Source organism: Protomyctophum bolini (assembly GCF_963924005.1).
Source record: "Protomyctophum bolini genome assembly, chromosome: 8".
NCBI lineage: Eukaryota > Metazoa > Chordata > Actinopteri > Myctophiformes > Myctophidae > Protomyctophum > Protomyctophum bolini.
In genome coordinates, this window is record NC_137869.1 from 26,665,160 (window position 1) to 26,680,158 (window position 14,999).

General features: G+C 40.4%; 2 protein-coding genes across 3 annotated transcripts in view; both read left to right on the forward strand.

Annotated features, from left to right (window-relative positions):
- The window catches only part of LOC308320067 (importin-13-like), a 43,543-nt gene extending 35,723 nt beyond the window's left edge, over nt 1–7,820 (forward strand). For both annotated transcript variants that reach the window (XM_080770377.1, XM_080770378.1), the window contains exons 18-23: nt 1,022–1,074; nt 3,121–3,187; nt 3,320–3,378; nt 4,139–4,228; nt 4,380–4,561; nt 5,038–7,820. In XM_080770377.1, the coding sequence (XP_080626503.1) occupies nt 1,022–1,074; nt 3,121–3,187; nt 3,320–3,378; nt 4,139–4,228; nt 4,380–4,561; nt 5,038–5,134 (548 nt within the window). In that variant the 3' untranslated portion in view covers nt 5,135–7,820. The remainder of the gene's footprint in view (nt 1–1,021; nt 1,075–3,120; nt 3,188–3,319; nt 3,379–4,138; nt 4,229–4,379; nt 4,562–5,037) is intronic.
- An 815-nt stretch (nt 7,821–8,635) lies between these two features.
- The window catches only part of pfas (phosphoribosylformylglycinamidine synthase), a 32,303-nt gene continuing 25,939 nt past the window's right edge, over nt 8,636–14,999 (forward strand). The window contains exons 1-3 of the mRNA XM_080769748.1: nt 8,636–8,717; nt 11,415–11,563; nt 12,413–12,548. Of these exons, the coding sequence (XP_080625874.1) occupies nt 11,443–11,563; nt 12,413–12,548 (257 nt within the window). The 5' untranslated portion in view covers nt 8,636–8,717; nt 11,415–11,442. The remainder of the gene's footprint in view (nt 8,718–11,414; nt 11,564–12,412; nt 12,549–14,999) is intronic.

The window sequence follows — 14,999 nt, forward strand, 5'->3', positions numbered from 1 at the left end:
TGCACTGCTCATCTTCCAATGTGGCTTCTTCATTGCAAAGGAAAAGTGCCAGTGGTTTCCACAGGAGGAATCTTTGGTTTAAAGCTGCTATAAGCAATAACGGTATAGCAAGCACGCTTTGTCATTGGTCTATTTCCTGATTGGTTACTCTTTTCGACCGGGTTTTTTTTTCGACCAATGACAAAGCTTCTAGGAACATCTTTGAATGCAGATTGTGGCCCCTAGATGTGTCACAGAGACTAAATTATTTTTGGGAGTGTTTTACTCATTGCTTGCTGTCTGAATACCAAAAACAAACAAAAAAACAAAGTAATTAAAATGTGGACATATTATTGCTTATAGCAGCTTTAAATGTTGTTTACTGTAAGTGTGCATTCCTCATCATCCGTTTGATGTTTAATGTGTCTTATAGTCTGTGTCCAGTAAGGGAGGGTTGTGTGTACAAGGTTGGTCTTCCTCACACTGGGACAGAGAGAAGGGTTTGATTAAGTGGTTCAGAACTGACCCTTCACTGTAACCATATTTCCCTTGAGGCACTTGATTTTACATCTGAGATAGGAACTGTGTGTATGGAGGGGGGGGTATGTGATTCTGGGGGTAATGGGAATTATTTGGGTATTAATACCCCTACCTTTCTACCAAACTGTCGCAGTAACAGAGGTGCCTCCTGGGTTCCCACTCCAAACCCACTTTTATTTTTATTTTTTTTAGGTTTTTATTTTCTCCTCTCGTTAATTATTTTATTTTAATCAAAATGACCCATGTCTTCGTCCTCTGCCTGTTTTCTGTTTGTTCTCTGTTTTGTTTTTTCCGAGACTCTGCCAAGCTTCATATGCCCCCCACCCCACCCACCCCCACCCCTCTTCTCCTATTTGTTCCCTTACTCACGTGTGGAATTATTTCAATGAGATATTTTTTGTTCTCTTTATTTCTACATGACTGTTGAATCTATTCAGTTGCTGTTTGTATCTTATTCTTATATTCTTATGATTTCTTAAGTTTCATCTTTATTATATTTTAGGACCCAGGGATCATCCTGATATTGTTGATTCATTTATGCAACTCCAAGCTCAGGTGTGTTTTTGGTTTCTTATTTCATCCACTTTGGGTTTCTCTTCTCTATTTCATCTCTCTCCCTCTCTCTTTCTCTCTCAATTTCTCTTTTTTTCTACCTCTCTCTACCTCTGTCCTTTTGTTACCGGGTCCGAGGGTGGCCCATCATGTAGGCAAGGCTGTGGAATGAAGCCTCAAGGGAAATGTTTGAACTAGAGACCAAGTCTCTCCTCAAACGCTCTTCATTCTAACCAAGTCACCTTAACGTGCATGTTCAAATTGTGGATTTAACTAATATTGGGTCATTGGGATCATACTAGGTTCGTTAGGGATTTTCGTTTACCCACAAATTGGTATTTATATATATCTTTAGCCTAAACCAACAGTTGGTGAGATATTGTTTACCCAAGATAATCTGGCTTTCAGAAATGACGTCATGTGGCAGCCAAGTCTATGCACTTTTAATGTTTGTCTTATTTTTGCCCAAGTGGGCGCCCCTCACTTCACACAAGTGTGATTCTCGTAATTTGTATGCCGTTTCAGTTTATAGGTCAGTGTAGAGAGACAGGAAGAGTGGAGAGACATACTGTAGGAGACAAGAAGCGGGGTCGGATTGAAATCCCCAGGTCCTGTGCTTAATGGTCTCATGGTCTGTGTGCGGTGTAACTGTACCCCAAGGTCAGGGTCAAATGATTGTATCCAAAGCTACATTTAGAGTTTCACTTAAAACGGTGCAGAGAGATGAAGAGCTGTCCACACCAAGCACCATCTACAACACAAGTTGTAGTGCTGCTCAGTATGGAATGAACACAGGAATCACAACAAAAATCTACGATGACATCAATTAAGTTTATAGATTCCGTTCTTAAATATCTTCGATAGCACTTGAGCATTTGAGAAATGTTTACTCAGAGCCATGATTAAATTGTTTAACCATTTAGGCCTGACCTCGAAATAAAAAAAAAATATTCTAAATCTTCCAGTTTTCTGAAATAAATATTTTCACGATTAAAAAGAAATAGCAGACCTACAAGCTCATAGCGCACACTATGAGCTTGTAGATCTGCTATTTTTCAATAACTAAATTATAACATAATGTTTAAAACACCAAAAGGGGTTCCCGCCCAAAATGGGTTAAATTGATGCTAGCCTTAACTTAAAGAAATAGAAGGTAGGGCTGCATAATATAGAAAAACTGTTTTCACAATGTTGTTATTGATTGCAATATTAACTTGGATGCTCTGAACACAGAAAAAGTAATATGTACATTGTTTTCATGAGGACTTTGAACTTCACACAGCTATAGTAGGGGTACATTTTCTGATTGACGAGCAAAATCCAGGTGACTGGTTAGAACCTCAGAGCCCAGGCCTCCTCAGAAATCATTCCAGCCCAGAGCCAATCAAAGCCCAAATTAATTAATATTCAACTAATATTAATCAATTAAGACGAATTGGCCGTTTTATGTTTTATATTTTTGTCTCCCTTCTTCATTGTTCCTCCTTTTGTTTTCTATCTTTGGATAGATCTGACCTTCATCTCTCTCCCTCTCCCCTCTCCCTCTTTCCACTCCATGCTGAATGAGTTCATTATTATGAGATGAGTTGTTATTTCTCTTTATCTGCACATGTTAATTACTTACAGACTTCTGTTGCATATTCAATCCAGACAACCAAGAGTCAGAAAGAAAGTACAAAATATAGATTTTTCAAAACAAAACCATCATTACCTTTAGTTTGACTTAAGTTTCCAATGATTTTGAATGTTTGATTTTTTGCAGTTTGTTTGTTATACCCGCTGAGCTCTGCAATGGAGGATCTCTGTATATGAGTTTGGATAGTATCTATTGTCTTAAGACAAAGTGGAGAGAGTAGAGCAGCCTGGTACGCAGATCTGCTCTCAGTCTCCTTATTGTCTTCAGATCTGGTTACCAGGCTTATCGGGTTTGGTGGAAAACTGTGTTTTGAAGGAAGATATGAGTTGCATTGTTGTTTGGGGGAGCAAGGAGCACCCCTGGGTTTGGGCAACAACAACATACTTTGTTTCATGTTTTTGTCTGCCCTCTAGGCTCTCAAAAGGAAGCCTGATTTGTACTTGTCTGAGAATCTAGACGTGAAAGCAGTGTTCCACTGCGGTAAGTTTCATACTCGCACTGAATCGATATGTTGTGATTGCCTATAAAACCAGCACCTCATCCTAATTGCAGCTCAAGTTGAAGTAATATTTGGATGTTTACTGATTGCTGCCCACCATGTCCCGTTTCTAGGAATCCTGTCACTCAAATTTCCTGAGGCGCCGACAGTGAAGTCCACGTGCTTGTTTTTTGTGAGCATACACACTATCTTTCAATCACATCACACATGGCAAAATGACACCTACTTTGCCAATATTATTTTATAGTTGATATAGTATAATTAATAGAGGTGTAATGTGATACATTTTAACAATGATGCAATACGTATCACGAGACATGGTTGATGATATGATACATGGACGATATTGGTTCAATTAGATTAGATGTCTTTATTATCCACAAGGGACAATTGTTTAGCTGAGGTCAATACATACATACATTCAGGACAATACATAAATAATACAAATACAATAAAACACAATACGATTCTATGATTTAAAATCGATACAGTAACTATTTAACAAAGAAGTAAAGACATTATATTTGAACACACGTACAGTATGGACAAACCAGTACCCAGGGCTTAAAGTTCTCAGTCCTGGGGACGGATTTCATAGGGGTTTAATGAGATGCAAATAAAATCATTTTCAGTCTTGGGATTGTTTTTGGCTTTAAGCCCTGAGTACCTTGATATGAACACAGAGAATACACACATTTATATCCATAGACAAAGTGTAGCGATATTGAATGCAAAAGTAATTAAACCCCTCTTCTTTTTTTCTTCGTAAAATTGCAAAATTCCATGCTATATTGATGTACCATAGAGATAACAGGCAAACTTTGATCAAAATAACAATTCTTCTACATTCTCTAACTGTGTGAGAAGAACCACTGTACTATATAATCCTTAGACTGCTGTATGCTGATTGTACCCTTTGCGTCGTCCCTTAGACGGAGTTGCTGCCCCGCTGCTCAGATGTGCCCCCAGTGGCCAGGGTGGTGCAGGAAGACGGCAAGCTGTTGGTGCAGGCCGTGCTAGAGGTGAAAAGCAGAGGGTTCTAACTCACATCATGGCACTACTTATCTCTACCGACACTTTTATTTATACCTCCCGTGCACTTGTCCCCATTCTTCCCCTCTAATTATCACGTCCCTGATGCAAAATGTCCGCCTCACTTTCTTCCCTCTCCAGGGGATTGGGGGAGGAGCCTCCAGGAGTCTGATGGACCAGTTTGCAGAGGTGCTCTTCAGCCTGAACAAGCACTGCTTTGCTCTGCTCTCCGTGTGGCTAAAGGAGGCACTGCAGCCTCCAGGGTTCCCCTCCGCACGTTTGACCACTGAACAGAAAGACACCTTCTCACAGCAGATACTAAGGTAGTGCACGTGGCACACTCGTTGTGGGAGGTGCGTGGGTCGTATCTATATAAAGCCTGAGTTATACTTGGGTGTTTGCGTGCATCACACACTGAAAATAGCCAGTCCACAAGCTCACAGCGGATCGCAGAGTGGCGCGTCTTGTACTGTAGATCTGCTACTTTCAGTGCGCGACATCTGTGTGTAACTAAGTAAACATCAGACCTGTTACTATTTACACTTGATTTATTTAATTTAGTATGATGTTTACTCTTGATGACAGGGTTGGTAGCTAATTAGTTCATTTCTGTAACTAAGTAAACATCAGACCTGTTACTATTTACACTTGATTTATTTAATTTAGTATGATGTTTACTCTTGATGACAGGGTTGGTAGCTAATTAGTTCATTTCAGTTGGCCAACCGCATGTTCATAGCTGCAGGCCTGTCAATCATTTCTATGTGACATATTTCCTCTGTCTCCATCTCTTCTACAGAGAGCGAGTAAATAAACGGAGAGTGAAGGACATAGTAAAGGAGTTTACTCTTGTGTGCAGAGGGCTCCACGGCACAGAGTACGCAGCGGAATATTGAAACCTGACCCTTGAACTTTGACCTAACCGTGACCTCTGCTCTCAGTGCGAAACAGCTGGATGCCCCAACAATACAGTTCCCACAAACCCCAACGGTGAACATTTCATTTCACGATTGTAACAATACAGTAGCTGCCCCCTCGCCACAAGACTAGAGATGGAACCATTCCAGTACAAGCCTGCCATTTGATGAACGGATGAAGAGTGCTATCAACTCCACAGTGGATTTAGGGAGGCTGCTCTCTATGCTCTGGCTCTGCTTACTTTACATTCTTCGTCTTTCTTTCTTTTTTTCTTTCTTCCCATTTTCTGTTTCTCCCTCCATCTCTTACTTTTGAGTATTCATTTTGAGTATTAATTTGTGTGTTGAAGAGCGCCGAGCAGAACTCCCAGCATGCTCTCTGTTCATGCCTCATCCCCCCCCCCCCCCCCCTCTCGTTCTGCCTTTTCTAGATCTTCTGTGGCTCTATGGCTGTTAACTGGTGTTTAGCATTCTTCTGAAATGGGTTTTCGTACCGTACATAGCTAGTTGATCTCTTATTTATTCAGATGAAATATATATGTACTGTATATGTATGCATATATAGAAACATGGAGTTGTGTCGTTCCTGCAGCTGCTAATGTGAAGAAAGGATGAATGACAGGAGGGTACTCTGCAGACACAAACATCTATACATACCATACACCATATCCTACCCCCATTGCTCCTTGCATTTGCCAAATTATGCCATGTGAACTTGTTATTTTATTTTATTATTTTTAGATTTGCCTTTTGAGGGGCAGCTGTCTACAAGTGAACATAAAATGAAGACCACTTCATCACTAGGCAGGCAGTCCGTCTGCTCTCTCCTTCCCGGTCTTTATATCTATGGGCCAGTACCTCATGTACATGCCACACAGTCCTACTGTAGTCCAGTGGTTCTCAAAGTGGGTGTCGTGATGCCAAGTCCAGGGTTGCCATGGAATATATGAATATCACTTCAGTTTAACCACTTAAACTCTCTATACTTAGTAAGCCGGACCACCAAACCTCGCAAAAATAGCCGATCTACAAGCTCTCAACGCAATCCGTTGTGAGGTTGTAGGTCTGCTATTTCTGTATGTTCCCCACCAGAATGGCGATGCTGGGGTTCAAGTGGTTAAATGTAAAGTATGAAGTTATTTTCAATCTGCCGTAATGGAAACTTGTGACACATACTGTATCTTAGGGGGAAATATTTTACATATTTACATACCGTAATACGACATAAAGGTTCTATAAAGTAAATGAAATTCTGGGGTGCCTTGGATGAAAAAAATAGTTATTTAGAATGGTGAGCTGAGCCAAAAACGTTTTGAGAACCACTGCTGTAGTCAACCCCTGGATGTAGAATGTGGACTTCATTTATTGGTCCCTTGGGGGAAACGGTGCTGCTTTGGGAGGTGGTGTTGAAGTGAGAAGGCAGGGAGAGGGTCAACAAAGGGGAGCAAGATGGAAAGAAGGGAATTGAGTGATCAGAGGAATTAAATAGTCATGACTTTGGACTGTATAGTCACTGTAATAGAAGATTATTAATTGAGTTGATGGAGTGCATATTAACAAACACTTCTCGTGTGTGTGTGTGTGTGTGTGTGTGTGTGTGTGTGTGTGTGTGTGTGTGTGTGTGCGTGCGTGCGTGCACCTGGACATGTATGAGTGGATTTGTGCGCACAAATGTATTGTTTTCCACTTGTTCAGTCAGTGCACTTATATTGGACCTTAACGTGCATCACTTCCTCCTGTATTTGTAAAAGGAGGGCCGCTCATCCATTTCAATTTCACCACTCTTCATAGTTTTGTTAAAGAGGACTGACCTGGCATGCCCAGTATATCACTAGCATTCACACATACCTTGTCGCCCATAAAGTTTCCTGTCATTTGGAATGACTGACCAGTAACCAATGACCACCAGTGACTAGACTAATTACGATATGTCAAACTGCACACCTTACTGCTCTTAACAGACGCTCGTGAACAAGCTACCTGAATCCCTTTCACTCGTCTTTGTGGCCACCTTGGCCAGGAAGGATTAGATCGTAATGTGAAAGCAACAACAACAGTATGTAAATAGAAAGAAAGGTTGGAACAGGAACCAAAGCAAAACGGTCTGAAATCCTCCGTATTGTAGGAAACCTGTCGATACATTGATGTGACTGCAGCAGCTTAGTTACAGCTATACCGTGGCGTGTACTTACTGTACTACTATACTATACCAGCAGAAGTGTGGTGAACATTTTGCCTCAATAATGTGCATTGTGGTCTGGTCTCTGACTGCTATCTCAGTCTAAACCTTCTGGCATCATATCCAAGGTACCTGCAGACATGTAGCATGTATGTGTTTTGTGGGGCTGGGGGTTGCAGGGTGTTAGAGAAATTCACAGAGTGTTGTAACACTGTAGGATGGATTTGTTTTATGTTGAAACTACTCGAGACAACATACATGCAGCTCTAGAATTGGCTGTCCTCTGTTTTGTCTGGATTTTAATCGATATCATTGTTGGAAAAGGTTCATAAAATTGATCCTATAGGTTTGACTATATGGGCAGTCTTATGAAAACTGGGAAAATGTTATGTCACTCTTGAGAAGAGGATGTTGAGGGGAGGGAGATACAAAATGTATATTGTTTCCTTTTTTGTACCTTGCTTTAATTTATTAAATATATCTAAGACTGCAGCTATTTGTGTGGGAGTTGATTATTCCATTCAGTTGATTAGGTCAACTAAAACGGATGTTTATTCAACATGTTTGCAGGGCCTGAAAGTTTCACTTCTGTGGAATCGTACATTACACCTAGCTACATGTTTATATTTCATATTTACATGTCGATTTCAGCACTGACATTTATTTCAGAGTCTGAAATAAATTCATACATGCTCTAGTATGTGAAGAGTCTGCCTGTGCTTTTATAACTCATTTTGGGAAAAATAAAAGTGCCGTTTTTCTCGTGAAAATGGTGAAATGCTGGAGGCTGCACGATGGCAGCCCATCAGTCAAGCTGGTTCACCAATATTATACTTGCACTCCACTACAATTATTTGAACACTTTATTAGTTACTTTGTTAATTATTTTAAAACCTTTACCACTTAAGCCCTATACATTTGGCCATTTGAAAATAGCTGATCTAGAAGCTCTCGATGCGACACATTGTGAGTTTAAAGAGCAGATATTTTCAAAAGATTTATTTTGAATATAGCCAAGGCCTACATTTCATATTTGAAAACTTGTGAAATGGAACATTCTGCATAATGAGTACTTTCCTACTTTTGATACTTTAAGTACATTTTTATACCAATACTTTGTACTTTCAAGTTGAATTCTGGACTTTTACTTGTAACTAACAGTCAGAGTATTTATATATTCCAGTAGGCTATTGATATTTTTACTTTTCCAAAATCTTCATCACTGACTGAGGGAGGGATCGGTGCACACGCATGCGCATCCTCCATCCTTGTGCTCACACGCACACTCACACGTGGGTCCACTGACGTCTAAACAGAGAGAACTTGGAGAAGCTCTGCCTGCAAACCATAAAGTCCATTCAAAACTTCACTTCTGTAAACTGGGTGAGTTGTTTTCAGCATTTCTACAGGCCACATGTTGCCGCATTTATAATATGATTATCTGAAGATACTTTTAAAACCGTTTCCACGTCAAATACTAGCTCGCAGTCGCTATATTGCTAAAGTTTTACATTGTAGCCAACTTTGCATCATCAGAGACAAAAACAACGTGTGAACTGTGAAAACAACTTGTCAACAAATCGCCACGGTAGCAACAGTCAGCCATATTAGCCGCCACATGTACTGTATCTATTCTAAAACATAGCTCTGGTTCTATAAATCAAGAACAAAGGGAGTATGTTCGTTGCTCCAGATAGTTAATTTCGTCGGTCTGTCAGACTGTAGACATTAGGCTGCTATGTCAGATGCTAAGCAGTGTTGCCAGATTTTGTGAGTGAATTCAGTGAAATTCACTTTCAGAAAAGCGACCAATTTGACCACTTGAGGCGTACGCCGCGTACAATTATATCATTGATCAACTATTTATAAATATCCAGATCTACAAGCTCAGCAGCCTCAGCTGTGAGCTTGTAGATATTCTATTTTCAAAAGAAATGAAACCTTTCACCAATTTTGATTGGGATCCCTGGTGGTCTGCAGTCGCAGACATGCATATTAATCAGTCTATGATATTAATGTGGGGGTCCTTTACATAAAAATATTTTAGAACCAATGGTTTAAAACATCAAAGAGCAAGCCAAAATAATCAACTACACTTCAGAAACAAGCTAAAAATAAATAAATAAACAAACAATAATAAAAATTACAAGCTACTTTACAGAAAAAGCCAAGTCTGCTTATAATAAGCAGACTTGGCAACACTGATGCCAAGCATTGGTCTTCAAAGCCAAGCTAGCCCATTGAGTTGAGTGTCTGCATTATGTGTGTTGTTAACCAATAACAAAAATCTGCTGATAGCTATAATTGACCATGCGGTATGTGTGCCTTGTGAGGCAACATGCACACAATCAGGATGACCCATGTCCCTCTGGCTATGGAGGCAATAGAATGAACTACTATATATAGTATGAACTATGAAGTCTTCTACTCCATGCCATAGACAAAATTAATATAGTAAATTGGTAAGAAATAAAGTTGCTACACTTTGTTGTTGTTGTTGTTGTACATTTTGTACATACCGGTATATCGGCCAATTTAACAAACGCTATTTTGAAAATCGTATGAACAGACAATTATTGTGTTCATTAACATTTTTTAAATACCGTATGTGAAACATTAGGGATGTATTTTTGAAATTTTTTTTTTGCATTTCTGCACATTACACCATAAACACCTACTTTATTACACTATACTGGATAAATCAAGGTGCATAATGAATTTTATTTGGTGTAAACCCAAATCCATACCACTCATTATGAAAGTAACTTTACTTTCTTAGACGCCTGGTGTTTCTAGTATGCATCCATCATCTACACATCATGTCTAGTTTACCACTTTGTGGTCTGAAGGTCAACTGCCGAGATCTCTTTGAGGCGAGAGACACACACACACACACACACACACACACACACACACAGACACTGAGTCCACGAGTGTGTCTGTTGCAATTTCTATAGATCTGTCCTAACCAACCTAGATATAACGCCAGGCTTTTACACAATGTGATGAATGCTTGCTATATGATTGATGCACTCAACCTCGATTAGAAGCTAGCACCATAGGGACCATTTCTGAGATAAATTATTCATTGTTTATCAACACAACAATAGACTACCGATATGTGGCCACTGGCCAGTTTGTCCACTGATTTACTATAGCCTCAATGGGCTGCTGTTTGTTTGGTCAGACAGACGGGTGTTAACCATTTGAGCCCTAGCATGCATTCGCCAGTAATGGCAAATCTACGTGAGCTTGTAGATCGTCTATTTTTTGACAAAGCTATTTAGTGTAGACAGGGTAAAAAGAGTGGACCAAGTATAGAGCTGACACCGGTAAACAAAGTATTGGTTTACTAAAGTATAGAGCGTCACTTCAAACCCATCATCATGTTGTTACCAAATCAAGGCCAAATTCAGAAATAAGAATTCGTTGCTATCGGGCAGAAACCTTGTGTCGCCTAGGCCTAGTTCCTGCAAGCGTCGCTCAAAAGCTAAAAACTGCGAAACGAGTAAGCTACACGTTTTGATCTTGTAGATCTGCTACTTTTAATGCTTTTTAATTTGAATCCTAAAGTTTTCGACATGAGGTTTCCACCTGACAGAGACAATTGCTTTTGCAAATGGACATCTACTTGCCTGCTGCACACAACCCCCTTCTCATTCTACTCCCTCTCCAAAGCTTCCTGCCTCAGTTTGCAAATAAATAATAAAGTAATATCATGGAAGGTCCTCAGATCTTGCTAATTAGGCTGGGCAGTATGTTGATATTATATTGATATTGTGATGATGATATGAATCTAGATATCGCCTGGAATTTGGGGTATTTATTGTAATATTGTTTTATGGCACATGTATTGTTTATGCCTGCAGCCTGCCTTTAATTGCTTGTGCTATATTTTTATGCTTTTTAAATACATTTTCTATAGACGATCTACAAGCTCACGGCGCATTGCATCGTAATGCATTGTGAGCTGATAGATCTGCTATTAAAAAATATATATTAATAATATTGAGGTATTTGGTCAAAAACCTTATGATTTGATTTTGTCCATATCTCCCATCCTACTTTTTATTCTAATAGTTGTCTGTGTCTCGGCTCTCTGCCAGCCATGCCTGTGGTGAGATTGTACTGTAGGGAGCCTGCGAGGGGGAGGGCATTACAGCGGGCAGCTCAGCTCTACCCCCAGCTGTCCATCACCACGGAACAGTGTTACAATGTCGAGCTGACTGGTGAGTAGCTCACGTACAACGTGGCACATTTCACGTGACATGAAGGAGCTGGATCAGTGCACCATTGTAAATAGAAGTCTTTGACTTCACACATGTTTGTTTATTTATATACATATATGAGTAAATGAATGCCTTACTTGATCATCCTACAATGTCACAAAAAAGCGTTTTTGGCTTGTAGATCTGCTACTGTACTTTTTCAACTTTTCAACTTTACTGTAATTTTTTTTATTTTAATCCTGAAAATTAACAGTTTTGGACATAATGAGGTTTCCTCCCGACTCTCCCACAACTCTTTGCTCTTCACCAAACCCATCTTTTCTTAATCTCCGCATGACCTCTTTTCTGATATAATTTGTATAATGGTGCCACTGCCGTCATGCTTTTGTTTTAGTTTTGGAAGCCATGTTTTAAAAACAGTGCTATTCACACAGATTATAATCATTGTCTGCCAGCACTAAACAGTAAAATCCTCTGCATTCATTTAATCACAAGAGTGTGAAATGAGATCTCTTTGTGATCCTATTATTATTTACATCCTCTGTTACATTAAAGGAGTAGTTCACCCCAAAAAATACTTATTTTCTATTAATTACATTATTACACACCCCATGAATGAGTTCATGGAGATTTCTTTCTCGCATTCCTGAGACAATAATTTGATGACCGGTGGAGTCGATTCTTTGAGTCTCTTACTGAGTAAGAGTTATTGGCAAATGATTGGCCTAGAAATGCGACAAAACAAAAACATCCATGAATTCAAGGCTCCGTGGGGTGTGTAATGTTTTGGGTGAAATGCAGGATTCTGCTGTGTATTAATGGGTCTGTTGTTTCTCTGCTCCTGTGCAGGATGTGAGAGTCTGACTACAGAGCAGAGGGAGGTCCTCCTCTGGCTCCTCCGTCCTCCCATGCAGACAGAGCCGCTGTCTGACAAACCATCCCTGACAGAGAGCGCTGGGGAGAGGCTGGTGGAGATTGGACCCAGGTACCAAACACACACGCACAGACAAAATAAGTCTAGACGCTTCCTTTTTTTTCACTTGTGGATGTGTTTCTGAATATTCTATTCAGTATACCGGCGGGCACCCTAGTGGTTTAAAGGAACACACACCAGCATTTCTGCAAATATGCCATTTGATATACGTACCAAGAGTCAGACCAGAAGATCGATACAGCTTTCAGACGTGAAAGTGGTATAGATCTTCTCGTCTGACTGGGGGGTAAGTAGTAAGTACATCAGTGGGAATAATTTGTAGAAATGTTGCCGTGTCGCTTAAACGATTTAACCCTGAAGGTACAAGGTTTTACCTGGCTAAGGCACCATGTCGTCCTTCCTGTTTTGGCTCTCCATCCTGTCTCTGCTGTTTATGGTTTATTTGTGGCTATATACACAGTACACTGTAAAAATCCATTCAACTCTGAATGTACAGATGTAACGCTCGGTAAATGCAGAGCTGTAAGGATTGGGAACAGCATATATTGTAATCTGTATAGTTAAAAGTAAAAACACAAATAGAGTAGTCTGGCTATACTTTGCCTGTACACATTGACTCAATGAAGAGATTATAAATGACAGGGATAGATTAACCCATTTTGGGCGTGAACCCCTTTTGGTGTTAGCATTATGTTATGCTTTAGCTATTGAAAAATAGCAGATCTAAAAGCTCGTAGTGCGCCGCGCACTACGAGCTTGTAGGTCTGCTATTTTTTGAAAAATCGAAGAACGACTGACATAGAAACATAGCTTTTTCAGAAAACTGTCAGGATGTAGAAGACATTTTTAGACGGCATATTATGTGTCTGGCCCGCCCTATTGTAGAGGTTAGAGAGCAGTGTTTTTTGCCCCAGGTACTAGAGCTTTAATCAGGCCTAATAATTTGAGCCGACTCGGCCCAGCCCGTGAAATGATTGACAAACTGGGCCCGGCCCAGCCCGAGATCCCGCTGTTGCAACAGCGCATTGTTCTGACTCGCCCCATTACTAACCCTCCCTATTCCCTAACCCTAACCAGTGGCGTGTACAGATAGACACTAGGGGGTGCTAGAGCACCCCTGCCCTTTTGGCAATGTGCCATTTTTTCTTTACAGTGTACACTGTACGTGTACAGTATGTGGACCATGGTGACATTGATCAATTCTTGATAAAAAAAAAAGCTTCTAATATATTATTTAGGCCCAAAAATCTATAAATCTCACACCAATAAGGCAACCGGACGGTTCCACGCGCTGCACAAGGTGTCCTTTTTTTCACTTGAGCACCTGCCCCTCTAAATGTCTGTGCACGCCACAGACCCTAACTGCACACAAAGCCACATAATCGGAATAACTTTATCTACTGTAATGCTCTGTCTCATCAGACAGTGTGTGTAATGTGTCTATCTGCTGCTCTTCAGTTGTTCCTTCATACCATACAGGGTGATTAATGATTAGGTGTTAAGACGGGTCACTATATTTTCTTTTACACAATCCATATTTAATGTGAAAAACAATGTTGGGTGTCTGACAGGCACAAAGTACGCAAACAAGCAGTGAGTAACAGTTGATCTTTCATTTCTGTGAAGTACTGTAGCTCTATTGGATGGAAAGCTAGCTACTGACATCCAATAGGACAATCGGTCAGACTCAGGAGATGCAGCTAACAAGAAATATGGAGTTAAAAAGTTAGGTTTAACGACCACTAATTCCTTGACATGGAGAGACTTTTGTTGGAAAAACCAGATTTGCTTCTTTATTACTCCAAAACAGAAGTCCAAACAGACTGGCAACCATATGGACTGTTGGAGAGAATGTGGAGATACGGTGGTTGATCATGCACATGTCTCTTGGTCTTGTCCTGTAATTCAGCCATTTTGGAAGGAAGTGACAACACTTATCTCAAACATTATGGGTTTTAGAATAGATGATTCATTCACATCTTTGTACCTAGGACAACTCCCAGACGGGCTAAATCGAGATGACTCCTACTTACTTAAGATCCTACTTGTAGCAAGCAAAAAGGCTATTACAAGAAATTGGTTACAAAAGAACTGTCCTACTGCCGACCTATTTTTCAACATTGTGAAACAACTTCATCACCTAGAACAGATGACCTATTCTTTACTTACTTACTTACTTACGCCTATAGCCCAACTTTGGGCATAGGCCACGAACAAGAGCTCTCCAGACATCACGGTCCTGGGCCATCTTCTCCAGCTGTCCCCATGTGTGGCCAGATCTCTTCACATCTGCATCCAGGTCACGCCGCCAGGTGTTTCGTGGTCTGCCTCTCTTCCTTTTCCCTTGTGGGTTCCAGAACAGGGCATATCGTGTGATGCTAGAGGCAGGCTTGCGAAGAGTGTGGCCGATCCATCGCCATCGCCTTTGGATGATTTCCTCCTCCACCGGGTGTTGATTTGTTCGCTGCCACAGTTCCCGGTTACTGATTTTATTTGGCCAGC